Raw genomic sequence first — 14,905 nt, 5'->3', positions numbered from 1 at the left:
TGTCAGTGTAACATAATTAAACCACATTATGTCTCACGTGAACTTCTGTGTTCTCTCCATTTTTTTCCTTGCGTCGACAGCATAGCGACATCTGATGGCGCCATGCTTTTTCACCATTACAGAGAAAGGTTTTCGGCTCCTTTGAGCCTTATTTGAAATTTTTATGGCCGGCCTAAATGCCCGAGCGGTTCTAGGCGCTTCAGTCTGGAACCGCGAGACCGCTACGGTCGCAGGTTCGAATCCTGTCTCGGGCATGGATGTGTGTGATGTCCTCAGGTTAGTTAGGTTTAAGTAGTTCTAAGTTCTAGGGGACTTTTGACCTCAGATGTTAAGTCCCATAGCGCTCAGAGCCATTTGAACCATTTTTGAAACTTTTATGTCGTAATGGGAGACAATTGTGTTTCGAGAAAGTTATCCTTGAAGTCTGTTGCACAGTGCTATACTGTCCTCTTATTATTCCAGCAGCATCGGAACAATCTAAAATTATTTGCTGCAGACCCTTAGATGTAGTTCCCTTTACGCGTGCAGTGCATTTTCCGACGACCCTTCCCATAAGCTTTAATACCCCTTTCGTCTCATGTAATATTGACTTTAATATATCATCTCATTTCCTATCGCTTATTGGCATTATATCCTTAAATACTTATACGATGCCACGCCCTTCTAACGGAATTCTCTCTCTTTCTTTTTTCTTAAAGATATTATCTTCATTCCCCTACGCTTGAAGAGAGGTGTCAACCATTACACCACCCCAAGTCCTTTTATATTCCCTTAGGATCGCCCAACTACGTTAGTACACTGTAGACAAGAGTGTCATCAGCAAACCGTCTCATAGTGCTTCTGATCGTATATCACAAATCGCCTATGTATATGGAGAAAGTTGAGGGTTTAAGGGTCTACTACGCTTTCTTAAAGCACACCCGGTGTTAGTTTCGTTTTCGTTCACCATCCACCGTCTAGTATGGCGTGCTGCATTCTGTTACTTGAGTATTCATCGAGCTAATTACATACCTGCGAAGACATTTCGTATAATCACATCGTGCTTCATAAAAGACGACGTTGTTCAGATGGAATCTTCGTGTTCACCTGCATCTACTTTTCGGAAGATACTGTGCATGCTACTTCCGTTACTAGGAACCCTTTCTATTGAGTAAAAATACAGTGCAAAGTGCAGTGTTATATGCAGATTGTAGCATCTTGACGCAACTAAGCTGTAGGTTTATTTCTACAAAGTAGATTATTGAATTGTTGGTTGTACAGTGTCACCTAACTCTCGACAGACTTAAACCTATAACACTGTAACCTCTATAAGCTCAAAAAGCTTCTTCCTTCCAGCAATTACCTCTTTAGCAATAAGACTACCTTCTGTTTGACCGGTAGGTTGTTGGTATTAAACAGGCAGCTATTGCTAAAGATGTAGAATACTACTATCCTGCAAAACAAAAACTAAGTGATCGTGTAAAAGAAATATAAAAGTAGGAAGCAAACAGCAGGCTATTTAGTGTAGCGAAAGTAACTAGCGCTTACTTTGTTTCGTAATTACTCTTTTGCCTGTAATTAATGAGGTACATCTCACCTGGGAGACATATAATAAACACCAGTGCAACGAAACCTTATTCGTCATAAGCAGATTTGGTTTCTGTCAGTTGATTTTGTTTTGTTTTTATCCCCAACAATGCTGAAACTAAAACATTTCAAGAGTGTGGTTTGTTTCTCTGACGTGGCATTTCTTGGCCCTTGCACAGTGCTCTTCGCTGCTACTTTGTACTTTCAGTCTTCCCAGGCGGACAAATTACTTCTTAGATCGTACGAGAGTGAACAGAAAAAAATCATATGCTGAATTAATGGTCCCTCATAAAAGTTTAATCCCTATTTGACCGATAAAAAGAAGACATACACCAGAAGTCTTATACCGCTTTTCCTAGACATCTTTCATATGACGCCTTTACTGACGTGTTAATCTATTTTATATCAGTTTTTACGGAATTAAAGTTTGCTCTCAAAAAGTTATTCCCCTTGTTTTATGGGTGTTTTCTGATATTCATAGACATAAAATCTTATCTAGTTATGAGACATTCATCTCCTGTGACAAAATTTGCTCGTGTTTGTTGTGTTAGGTGTTAGAGAGAAAGAGAGAGAGAGAGAGAGAGAGAGAGAGAGAGAGAGAGAGAGAGAGAGAGAGAGAGAGAGCGTGCGTGCGTGCGTGCGTGCGTACGTGCGCGTGCGTAAGAGAGAGAGAGAAAGAGACAGAAAAGTTTTCTTTTTTTTTTTTAATTTGATATGTAATCTTGTATCCATTTGCTCCTGAGTTTAATGAGGGCATTGTATCTGAAAAACATATCTCATTGATATTTTCTTTTCAAAAGAAGTAATCATAATAATTATACGTATCACAAATATTACCTTTCCATTCATTTCGTCTTGTGGAGGCTAAATATGAGCCGCATATGCGTTTCGTAATTATTCCTATCGTTAACCATAATGGACCTGCAGCACCGAGTGCTAAGAGGCTCTCTCATTAATGACTACAGTTAGAAGTTATACTTTAATTTCAGTCTATGGTTCAATGCTATAAAGAAAAGAATTTCATTATTTTGGGTTATTGCATGAGTGAAACAGCTTATTATGTCATACTATTAAGTTCAGAACAGTTGACGAGGCACTCGAGTGCCTAAATACAATCAACGATATTTTCAGGCTCTGAATTCGACATCTCTATCGCTTCTAATAACAACACGTTGATGTGCGCCTGCTGTTAAAGCAGTAATTAAAAGTAAAATTCTTTGAACTGAATGGGTAAACATTGAAAACAGGAAGTAAACATCGTTCTCTCCCAAGGGCGTGTCAAAGTATTCACCATAATTATCCGCTGAAAACGGAAGCATACTTTTTAAAGTTTGGAGAGTCGAAAGCAGCTTACTGTCCATAGATAAGGTAGGAACAGGTCACACATATCATGGAATGTTGCATTCTACAAGAGTTTACCAAAAAATTATAGCAGAATAGTAACGATGATCTCTAAACAAAACACCTTTAACTTTAACATCCATGAGAATGTCCAGTACTGAAACTTTAAACAGTATTACGAAACCGGATATAACAGCCACAGCCTTCAAATAGAAGGATATGCGAGACATGAATGTTAATGTACAAAATTCACCTGTTCTTAACTTCAGTTTTTGCACTCCAGTCACAGAAGCGCTCCTTCGTTTGCTCGAGTTCAAGGTAGCGGCTAAACAAAGCGACACAAACTACAACCAACAGCCGTATTTTTATTTAGAGTTAAGGATCAGAAGAGTGACAGCTGCCAAGAACTGTTCCAAGTATTGATCCATAGCTCGGTCTTGAAGCAGCCTGGTTTCCGCCCTCCATTGTTGTATTGCATTTAACTCGGCAGTCCCATACATCTTCCCCTGCATATAATAATCTACACCTATATTTACATTAATATTTATCTCCCTCTACAATCATACCCTTCCATTTCTCCTCTCCTTGACGGTTTGCCTGTCCCTTGCTGTCTATCCTCCTGTCCCATCAATCCGCTCCTGTTTTTGGTGAAAATTTTCTACAGATTTCTTTCCTCTTGTATCCGTTTTGTGCTCACTAATTTCCAACTTATTCTATTTAATTTTTTAAAGAAATCTTAACACTACATTTCATATGAGTAATACACTCCTGGAAATTGAAATAAGAACACCGTGAATTCATTGTCCCAGGAAGGGGAAACTTTATTGACACATTCCTGGTGTCAGATACATCACATGATCACACTGACAGAACCGCAGGCACATAAACAGGCAACAGAGCATGCACAATGTCGGCACTAGTACAGTGTATATCCACCTTTCGCAGCAATGCAGGCTGCAATTCTGCCATGGAGACGATCGTAGAGATGCTGGATGTAGTCCTGTGGAACAGCTTGCCATGCCATTTCCACCTGGCGCCTCAGTTGGACCAGCGTTCGTGCTGGACGTGCAGACCGCGTGAGACGACGCTTCATCCAGTCCCAAACATGCTCAATGGGGGACAGATCCGGAGATCTTGCTGGCCAGGGTGGTTGACTTACACCTTCTAGAGCACGTTGGGTGGCACGGGATACATGCGGACGTGCATTGTCCTGTTGGAACAGCAAGTTCCCTTGCCGGTCTAGGAATTGTAGAACGATGGGTTTGATGACGGTTTGGATGTACCGTGCACTATTCAGTGTCCCCTCGACGATCACCAGAGGTGTACGGCCAGTGTAGGAGATCGCTCCCCACACCATGATGCCGGATGTTGGCCCTGTGTGCCTCGGTCGTATGCAGTCCTGATTGTGGCGCTCACCTGCACGGCGCCAAACACGCATACGACCATCATTGGCACCAAGGCAGAAGCGACTCTCATCGCTGAAGACGACACGTCTCCATTCGTCCCTCCATTCACGCCTGTCGCGACACCAATGGAGGCGGGCTGCACGATGTTGGGGCGTGAGCGGAAGACGGCCTAACGGTGTGCGGGACGGTTGCGAATGGTCCTCGCCGATACCCCAGGAGCAACAGTGTCCCTAATTTGCTGGGAAGTGGCGGTGCGGTCCCCTACGGCACTGCGTAGGATCCTACGGTCTTGGCGTGCATCCGTGCGTCGCTGCGGTCCGGTCCCAGGTCGACGGGCACGTGCACCTTCTGCCGACCACTGGCGACAACATCGATGTACTGTGGAGACCTCACGCCCCACGTGTTGAGCAATTCGGCGGTACGTCCACCCGGCCTCCCGCATGCCCACTATACGCCCTCGCTCAAAGTCCGTCAACTGCACATACGGTTCACGTCCACGCTGTCGCGGCATGCTACCAGTGTTAAAGACTGCGATGGAGCTCCGTATGGCACGGCAAACTGGCTGACACTGACGGCGGCGGTGCACAAATGCTGCGCAGCTAGCGCCATTCGACGGCCAACACCGCGGTTCCTGGTGTGTCCGCTGTGCCGTGCGTGTGATCATTGCTTGTACAGCCCTCTCGCAGTGTCCGGAGCAAGTATGGTGGGTCTGACACACCGGTGTCAATGTGTTCTTTTTTCCATTTCCAGGAGTGTACATTTCTGATCTCTAAATTTGATGCAATCTTATCACCAGTAAAGAAGACGTGTTCTCCTATGTGATTGCATAAATACAGTCATCAAAGTCACACTGGAATCCAGTCAGAAACAGTATGAAAAGCTTGTACGCGTGTTGCAGGTGGGAAGGGGGGGGGGAGTTGTGCGGGGGTGTTGTGTTGCGAAATAACTATTGAGAAATAAATTCGATACGTTCAGCAGCTTCCGAGTTATTTAGTGTTGAAGTTAGCCAATCAGGTCGCAAATTCAAGAATGTAGTAATGCACGCACATCTGTGGATCCGTGAGTTACCACTTGTTCAAAAGCTCATAACCGGTTAAAATGTGAAGTTATTCGGAAGCGATAAATATAAGCTACATAAGTTTCGTCGGATTGAGGAACACGCTTGAGAAACACGTTCGATTGGCGCACACGCTTGGCGACAACTCCTCTGTCATGCTACTGGAACTTAATAGCGCGACGACCTGATAGATTAACTTCAATGTGAAATAATTCAGAAATGGCGCAACGTACCGCATTTTTTCTTAACAATTAGTTCTCAGCACATCCTCCCTTATAACACCCTTACATCTACATCTACATCCATTCTCCACAAGCCACCTGATGGTGTGAGGCGGAGGATACCTTGAATATCTATATCGGTTCTCCCTTCTATTCCAGTCTCTTATTGTTCGTGTTATCCTCTGGTCTCTTCGCGTGATATAGGTAGGAGGGAGCAATATACTGCTTGACTCCTCGGTGAAGGTGTGTTCTCGAAACTTCAACAAAAGCACGTACCGAGCTACTGAGCGTCTCTCTTGCAGAGTCTTCCACTGGAGTTTATGTATCATCTCCGTAACGCTTTCGCGATTACTAAATGATCCTGTTGGATCTTCCCTATGTCTTCTATTAACCCTACCTGGTACGGATCCCACACCAATAAGCAGTATTCAAGCAGTGGGCGAACAAGTGTGCTGTAACCTACTTCCTTTATTTTCGGACTGGATTTCCTTAGGATTCTTGCAATGAATCTCAGTCTTGTCAGACTGCTTCTGACCACCTTCCATATATACTCAGAAAATTCCTACGTGATTCTTTACAGAAACTATCATCAACTCTGAATCTATTGAGAGGAATAAAATTTGTCTCGCCATAATGTTGTCAAGAATGCAAGCATGGAAATAATTTTTTACATCCAGCCTAGCACGTGTGCCGACACTCCCCAGCCTCATTAAGACAGTCCTCAGGCGAAATCGCTAACTGCAACTACTTAAAAGTGTCGCATTACACCGTCCAGCGATATTTCTTTATAGTCAAGTTACTTAAAACCTTTCTGCGTATTCTAATTCGCTTATAGAAATAATGCGCCCATCACAAAAATTTTAATTTCTTCGAGTCATTAGATATTGTAGTGCAAGTATAATCACACCGCAATTACCTGTCTTCTTATGAAACAGCGGGTGGGAAAAGTATGGGAATATTTAAAACACAGCACATTACGATTCGTTGTACGGTGTATCAAAACCGTTGGCATTCAAAACAGCTCCAGCCCTCGTAGAATAGATAAAGACAGGTCCTGCAGGGTCTTCTATGGGTTCTTACGCCATTCTTACTGCTAAATAGTGGCAAGTTCAGGTAGGGATGATGGAGGGACCCATCTCCCCGAAGGAGATAAAAAAAAAGATGAACAATATAAAGATGACTTGTGGCCAGGGGAGATGTTCTCGTGCTTGCAAACCAGACCTGGAATATGCGAGCTTTGTGAACAGTACCCCATCATCATGCAACATGGTATAATCACTGTGGAACAAACGTTCGGCCAAAATGGTAACATAATCCTTGCCAGTAATGTGACCTTCCAGGGCAACCATGAGGCCCTTGCAATACCGTGATATGGCTGCCCAAATCGACAACGAAAGAGAGCCATGTTTTACTCCTGAGTCACAAGGTCGGCCAGAAGTGGGAAACAGTGTGAAGCAAGACTCATCCGTCAGTAAAAGCTTCTCGTTTTACAAGCCGAGTGTTTCGAATAAAATAATCGAGCTATCGTAAGCTGTCTCCCCCATCGTCATCAGGAGTTGAAATAACTCCGAGGACACAAGACTCATCCGGCCAAATTACTTTCTTCCGTTGGCCCATAGTCCAGGGGTAATGGCTGCGGCACCACGTTTTCCTGTTACAGGCATTTACAACGCTAACAAGTGGTTTTGTAATTCCAGCTCACCACGAAATCCTCTGCTTATGGAGCTCCCTCCGTGTTGTTTTGGTGCTGAGAGGGCTCGCGAGTGCGAGTTGAGTTCCACAGTGACTTTTGAAGCTGTCGTCCTTTAATTTTCCCTCTTCAGTGACCGTCTGTCACGTTCACTAAACACATACGTTCATTCACGGTGTGACTTAGCGGATAATGTTTTTCCGCTTTCGCTGTACGGAGACACCAAACGCTTCGGCTACCTAGGTTAAGGAAGCACCCACCATACGAACAACAACAATTGAGCTCCGACATAATCCACTCACAACTACACGCATCACTGCTCTGACCACGCAGTCGCTATCTATTGAAGGTACTGCATATCTGCCTTTCGTCGTCAAATACGACAATGAAAATTGCTGCTGCTTGGCTAGCATCTGCATTCATCAGGGACTTCACGTTGACACAGTTATGGAATGTACTCCCCCGTAAATTACTGTCCTCAAGTTACTGTGGTAAGCACCATAAAATCTTCTTACACGGATATCCCGTTTGTATTAGTAGCACCTTCATTAAAATCCACTCTACTGAGTTTTGTATTCTCAGAATGTCCCCTAAGTTTAACAAACGTCTTTTTCTAATTTTAAAAGTCTGTAGTAATAATGAATTTGGATGGGTGACCATCTGGTCTGCCGAGCGCTGTCGACAAGCAGGGTGCCCTCAGCCCTTGTGAGGCAAACCGAGGAGCTCTTGACCGAGAAGTAGCGGCTCCGATCTCGAAAACTGACATATGGCCGGGAAAGCGGTGTGCTGACCACATGCCCCTCCGTATCCGCAACCAGTGACGCCTATGGGCTGAGAATGACACCGCGGCCGCTCAGTGCCGTTTGACCTTCATGGCCTGTTCGGGAGGAGTTTAGCTTTTTAGTAATAACGAAGGTGTGTTGCTCACCTTCTAGTGCAAGGCTTTTTTTGTAATAACTCCACTTTGGCAGCTCTCCACGAGAGAACGAAAAAGGTAAAATCCAGTGCCATTACATAGCCTATTGTACTAATAGCAAATACCAAGGTTAACGTTTCCATTTAAAGGAAGGACTGGTGTCAAGAGTGTCATCTTCCCTCACTGCGTAAGACTGTTGAGAGGTCGCACATTATCCTGTGACTAGAGCTATGGTGCTACCACTTCTACTTCGCTTATTGCCCGAACAATGATGATGCTGCCATCACTTTCACCACCAGGATTCCATTCAGGCATCTACTACTCGAGTATCACCACACAAGCTTGAGTTAGCGATCTCGGATACATGATAGGTCCTCTCCGTTAAAGAAAAGGAAAAAGAGAGCAAACAAATGTACAAGTAAGATCATTTCGCCATTTATGCCTCGCACTAACAGAAATAAATATTCGACATGCATAGTTCAACAAAGAGGTGCTGAAAATAATGTTGCAGATCCATTAAAACACGTACGACGCAGCAAATCTGAAACACGTAGTGTGGACATAGCTCCAGTATGTTCCCGGAGTGGTCGGTACTTACCGAACAGCCACTGCTGCGCCTGCGCTGTCTCCTTTTAAGCTTCTGGCAGCATGCGAGAGAGACACAGGCAATAATTAGACAACATTTACAGAAACTTTATCTGTACTACGAGGACGTGTTTACTGTAAGAAATATCATTAGAGTATATTAAATAAGTGTAGATGAGTTTGCAGAAATGTTCTGTCGTGTTATCCATTCGGAAGTACCGTTTTCAGCATTATACCTCAAAGTGAAGTTTGTAGGTCTGCTTGTTTTATGTCAAAAGATATGTCCTTTTGTTTGGTAATAAACCGCAATATAAACAATGGAAGTAATATGCAATTACTTACACAAACGCTTATACTTCGAACTATTGATTACAGCGAAGTTACTCTGTATGTTCTTTATCAGGAAAGTTCACGACCCCTGAAACTGGTGATGGACGCCTGCGTTCGATATACCTGTGATGTCCAACTTTTTCATTATATTTCACCGTCTTACACAGCTACCCAGGCTATGTGCAGACAAGCGGCGAGATTTCCGTACACTCTTTCTCTATTGTCTTATCAACGTACACTGTCCCTGATATCTCTCCTCGACGTTAACGGTCTCGTCCGAACAACATAGCAGAAATCAAAATATCCACGGGTGTACTGCCGGTCTATAGTTGGACACTATAGACCGGCAGTACACCCGTGGATATTTTGATTATCAAATACGCCGGGAGAAACTGAAGAATCACAACATAGCAGAAATACTCTTTTCCAAAGAACAAAATCCTTTCTGTCCGACTCCACGTCTCAACCGATTCCTGGACACCCTTTTCAACAGCGGGAACCAGACTCTGGAATGACCTTCCTCATTATGTCAGAAAACTGAGTAACATCTACAGCTTCAAAATAGCATTAATGGCATTTCTGCTGAACCAACAATAACGACTACTTTTGTCCCCGTACGCACTCAGCATCTCATTACATCCATCTGTCCAAACCAAATCTTACTCAATCTAGCTAAATTTCTTTTCCTCAGAGCTCGCTATCTCAGAAATAGCCATCGTACACGCATAAACATATTATATTGTATATTCCAATACCACTATTGTTATTATTATTATTATTATTATTATTATTATTGTTATTAGGACTACTATTATAGCTTCAGCAGTAGAATTAGCAGCAGTGGTACTGCTAGGATTAACTCTATTAGTTGCTCGTCAGTAGTATTTATTCACATCCTCTCTACATACGTTCAAATCAATTTTAGTTATCCTAATACTTGGGTTGATTGGTTGATTAGGGGGAGGGGACCAAACAGAGAGGTCATAGGTCCCATAGAATTAGGGAAGGAAGTCTACCGTGCCCTTTCAATGGTACCATCCCGGCATTTGCGTGAAACGATTTAGGGAAATCACGGCAAACCTAAATCAGGATGGCCGGACGTGGGTTCGAAACGTAGTCCTCCCGAATGCGAGTCCAGTGCGCTAACCACTCGGTCCTAATACTTTGGTATTAGTATCCGCCATACTAAAATGCTTTTATTTTTTAGATAACTATGATACACAAGAAAAAAGTTATGTATGTGTGGAATCGTCATCCGATGTTACAGATGGCCTGAAGGATCTTACCCCATGAGGTTAATTAAATAAGTAATGAAGGAACAATTCTTCTACCTTCAAGTGTCGTATTCCTCAATCCCAAGACTGAATTCAAAATCACAGGGTTTAAAATGTATGCTCCTAGGATTTCTTACTCTTTCATCGAGCTAAATGTCCGCGCGAGATTAGCAGAGCGGTCTAAGAACTGCAGTCATGGACTGTAAAGCTGGTCCCGGCTGAGGTTCGAGTCCTCCCTCGGGCACGGGTGTGTGTGTGTTTGTCCTTCCAATAATTTACGTTACGTAGTGTGTAAGCTTTGGGACTTATGACCTTAGCAGTTAGGTCCCATCAGATTTCACACACATTGGAACATTTTTGAGCTAAATGCGGATAGAGATAGAGGCAGCGGGAGAGGGGCCGGAGCGGGGGGGGGGGGGGGGGGGGGGGGGGGGGAAATCTACGTTTTAAGGGTAGTCTTAACTACAATGCTACTTTTCGAGCAACTGAATATCTTTGATTAGAATTATTAGTATGATACAGTTTTTTCTGAGTAGCTGTATGCTACAAACACGAAATCAGTACAATCAGTAACATCGACAAATTATGGCCTGACGTCTCATGGGAGACAGAGACACGTTATGTAGTATTGTATGAGAGTTTATTGTTGGTAATACTTGTCTGTCAACTGTATATTCTGCATGTGAGATCACTAAAATATCTAATGGCGTCATAGGTCATCAAACGACCACGTACCGTGTGGAAGAGGAACAGTCAGTTGACCTTTGGCAACGTAATGCTGCGGTGGATTATAAAGGTCAGAAAACCTTAGAAATGCTTACCGATCATGGTACTCTGAAAGAACTGTCTAAATCGCATAACATTTACTCATGTCAACTGTAAACGGAAACTGTCTTGAAAACAGTACGATTAAGTGCGAACTAAGCAGCTCTCACACTTTATAATATCGGAAGGGATGTGCTGCGAGTTGGAACCGGAGTGGACCATCTTTCTCCTCTGCACGTTCTGCAAACAAGCAGGGGCGTAACTGTGATGTAGCAGCCCGGCCGCTTGCCTTGGGGCGCAGTTTTATGACGGGTGAAAGAAATGAGGGAGAGCAAAAGAAAAGATGAAGCGGGGGTCGAAACAGGAGTGGAAAAAAAGCAAGAAGATCGTACTGGATAGTGTGGAGCAAGTTTTACAATACCTACTCCTCCTTGGCATGGGGGTGCTTGTTACCTGTTTGCGACTACTATATGGAGGTGCTATTGTTATTAGAAGTGATCCAAAGCGACTAATTTATATGGAGTGTACCTCAAGTCTGTCATTTTGTAATGAAACAGGAATCGCGTTAATGTCGCAAGAAATACTACATTGAGCGCGTGTTTGAGGGTTGTCCCGTGTTTTGAGTAGTATCATACCTGAATGAATGACTCAACTGTGTACATTTTACATAATTTTAAAGTCGAATAACAAAACAGACACATCCGCTACGAAAAGAAGAGGGGAGAGAACAGGAACACCTATAGCGCAATTACCCTAATTCCGTCACTACAAACATGACTTGCTCATCGGCATATCACAGCAAGTATCCACATCGCAGTGACAACAGATTGCTTCACTCTTGTTGAAGAGTCCACTGAATTTCAATTCTCAACTGGTGGATGTCGGACACTTAGGAGACTTCTTATATAATGTTACTGTCACAATAAATTTCGGAGAATTTCTCTATAAGGGAAGTAAAAGGGATGGACAAAAATACAGAAACACCTCAAACACGTTACAATTCCTAATACGCTGTAAGAGTACTGCTGACCCTCAAAACAGTTTCAAGTCATCTCGAAAAGCATAAATGAAGGTCGTGTATGATTTGCAAGGGAATGTTGTACTATTCTTCCTGCAAAATAGTGGCAAGTTCCGATAACGATGATGGAGGCGGGTAGCGCTCACGAAAAATGCTTCAAATGGCATTATGCGACTTGACTTCTGAGGTCATCAGTCCCCTAGAACTTAGAACTACTTAAACGTAACTAACCTAAGGACATAACACACATCCATGCCCGAGGCACGATTCGAACCTGCGACCGTAGCGGTCGCTCGGCTCCAGACTGTAGCGCCTAGAACCGCACGGCCACTCCGGCCGGCCGCTCATGCAACCATTACTCCAAAGTAGAATACAGAGACTCAATAATAGTGAGATCTGGTGACTGTGACGCCCAAGGGAGATGTGACAAGTTATATTCGTGCTCAGAAACCATACAAAGAATTAACATGCGATGGACTTGATCAGCCATAATGGTAACACAAAACTAGTCTGCAAGGTACAGATGACTGAAAACTAATATGTGATACTACCTCAACTATTTACCCTGATTCCAAATCCGTTTTCAGTTTCTTGCTATCAGGTACAGCTTTGCCGCAAGTTGACTTCAAAAATACATTGCAGTGCCAGTAGGTTATGTGCATTGTTGGAGGAAAATTTCACAGTACGACCCTGTATACCTTTAGGTTGTTACACTTGTTGATATTAGTTTTTTTTTTGTGTGACCCTGAAAGTGTTGCTTGCCTCACAGGCTTGCTCCTCTTCCTACAGCTGTTGTAGAGAATGTGGCAGAAAATGATGAAGAAAATGAAGTTCATACAATTACCCAAGACGATAGTAATGACCACGAGCGTGAATGCGACTGAACTTCGTAACTGTTCTCTGACAGTGAACTTAGTATTCTCGCACGAGCATTGAAATTGCCTAAGGAATCTGCGGAACTACTTGTTTCCCGATTAAAAAGTAAAAATCTTCTGGAACGAGGAAAACATTACTCTTAGGACAGACATAGAGACAAAGAATAAACTTCATTTATTCTCATAGAACGAATCCTTGTTTTACTGCAATAACAGAAAAGAGTTAATGCTCTTCCGTGGCATTGAACATGATCCTGCAGTGGAGACTTTTCTAGATTTGTAAATCAGGAGCCTGAAAGGCGTGTTCCTGCATGATGGAAACGTGTATAGGTCCAATCTTGTGGCCCATTGAAACCGACGTATGAGAACATAAGGACACTTTTAACAAGTATCCAGTATGAGGAACACACTTCGCATATCTGCGGTAACTTCAAATATATCAGGATACTATTAGGATAACAAGCTTGGTTCACAAGAAGGTCTTTGTTTCTATGCGAATGGGAAAGACGGTTAAGGCAAAGACATTGGTGTGAGAGAGTTTGGTCAGAGCGGAGAAATTTTGTGCCCTTAACTAAAAATATCCTGCACGAACCCCTTGCAGAGCAAAAAAAGTCTTCCTTCCACCTACAAATAAAATATGTTTAATGAAGTAATCTGTAAAGGCTCTAGCACAGGATGTATCCTGCATGAAATACTTCTCCCAGAAATTTTCCTTCATCACACGAACAGATTGAGAGCTGGAATTCTTTTTAGACCTCAAATAAAGAAATGCATGAAGGATGGAGATTTTCAGAAGACACTGAAGAAAATAGAAAAACGTCCATGACCGCCTTCCAGTCAGTTACTAAGAACATTCTATGGACTAACAAAGGTCCTAATCACAAGGCCTTTGCTCAAGAAAGTTGCAAAATTTCAAGAAGATGGGTTGTAACGTGAGTGTGAAAGTCCACCTTCTACTTTCACATACCGACTACTTTCCGGGAAATTTGATTCATTTTTTGAGGGAGTGAACGATTTCAGCAAGATGTTAAAGTAATCATATACATGGAACTGCAAGGAAGTAAAAGAGGAGAAATTTAAAAATTAATGGAACACTGTTGGCTTCTTGATCTTATACGAGGTAGTCACAAAACAAATTATGGGGGTTCTGAGGAGCATTTTTAAATGTGTTTTATTTCTGAAATGTGTTTTGATTAAAAAATCGCTTTATGTGAAATGGCATTAGAATGTATTTGTGGGCTCAGAAGTGAAAAATCGTCAAAATGTTACTCTTATTTTGTGTAAATACCTGACGTGATAGAGGAAGACGGTAGTTATTTCTAGAATCAGCATGATTCAAGGATACCTACTTTCAATAAAACAACTGACAAAAAGTTTTAAAACGCAGACTAGTGATAATATCTGGCAATAATCAGACCTCACAGAGTAAGTATGGGGCACAAGGTATACCACGATCTGTATAATCACCGTACCGCAGAGATATTTCACTCTTCAGACGTGAAGTCCACCAGAAACTGTAAGCAAGAAGAGTCTTCCAAGCAAATGACTTCGTTCCATTGCTGCACAACCCATTTTTTATACCTTCCACATCACGTTTTCCTGTTACGGGCATTTTCACCACTGATAAGTAGTTTGTAGTACCAGTTTCCGCTACATTTCCTTGCGTCTGGAACTCCCTTCTTGTTGTTTCGGAGCTGACGCAGTTCACGAGCGAGAGATTCAGTTCTGCCGTTCTCTTTATGTTTCATCATAATCCTCCGTCACCACGACTCAACATATACTTCCGGCCACTTTCGCTGCATACGGAATAAATTTTCGAAACCGTACCTCTTGAAACAGAAAACATTTCGGCCACCGTGGT

At 42.8% G+C, this 14,905-nt stretch overlaps 1 protein-coding gene across 5 annotated transcripts in view; it reads right to left on the bottom strand.

Annotated features, from left to right (window-relative positions):
* The window catches only part of LOC126322757 (uncharacterized), a 672,754-nt gene that overhangs the window by 5,600 nt on the left and 652,249 nt on the right, over positions 1 to 14,905 (bottom strand). For 2 of the 5 annotated variants that reach the window (XM_049994581.1, XM_049994580.1), the window contains exon 8: positions 8,796 to 8,837. The exons of the other annotated variants lie outside the window; for them this stretch is intronic. In XM_049994581.1, the coding sequence (XP_049850538.1) occupies positions 8,796 to 8,837 (42 nt within the window). The remainder of the gene's footprint in view (positions 1 to 8,795; positions 8,838 to 14,905) is intronic. 5 annotated transcript variants of the gene reach the window in all.

The sequence above is a fragment of the Schistocerca gregaria genome, chromosome 2, assembly GCF_023897955.1.
Source record: "Schistocerca gregaria isolate iqSchGreg1 chromosome 2, iqSchGreg1.2, whole genome shotgun sequence".
NCBI classification, from domain to species: Eukaryota; Metazoa; Arthropoda; class Insecta; order Orthoptera; family Acrididae; genus Schistocerca; species Schistocerca gregaria.
Note: the sequence above shows the minus strand (reverse complement) of the source record. Positions and strands in the feature narration are given on the sequence as shown.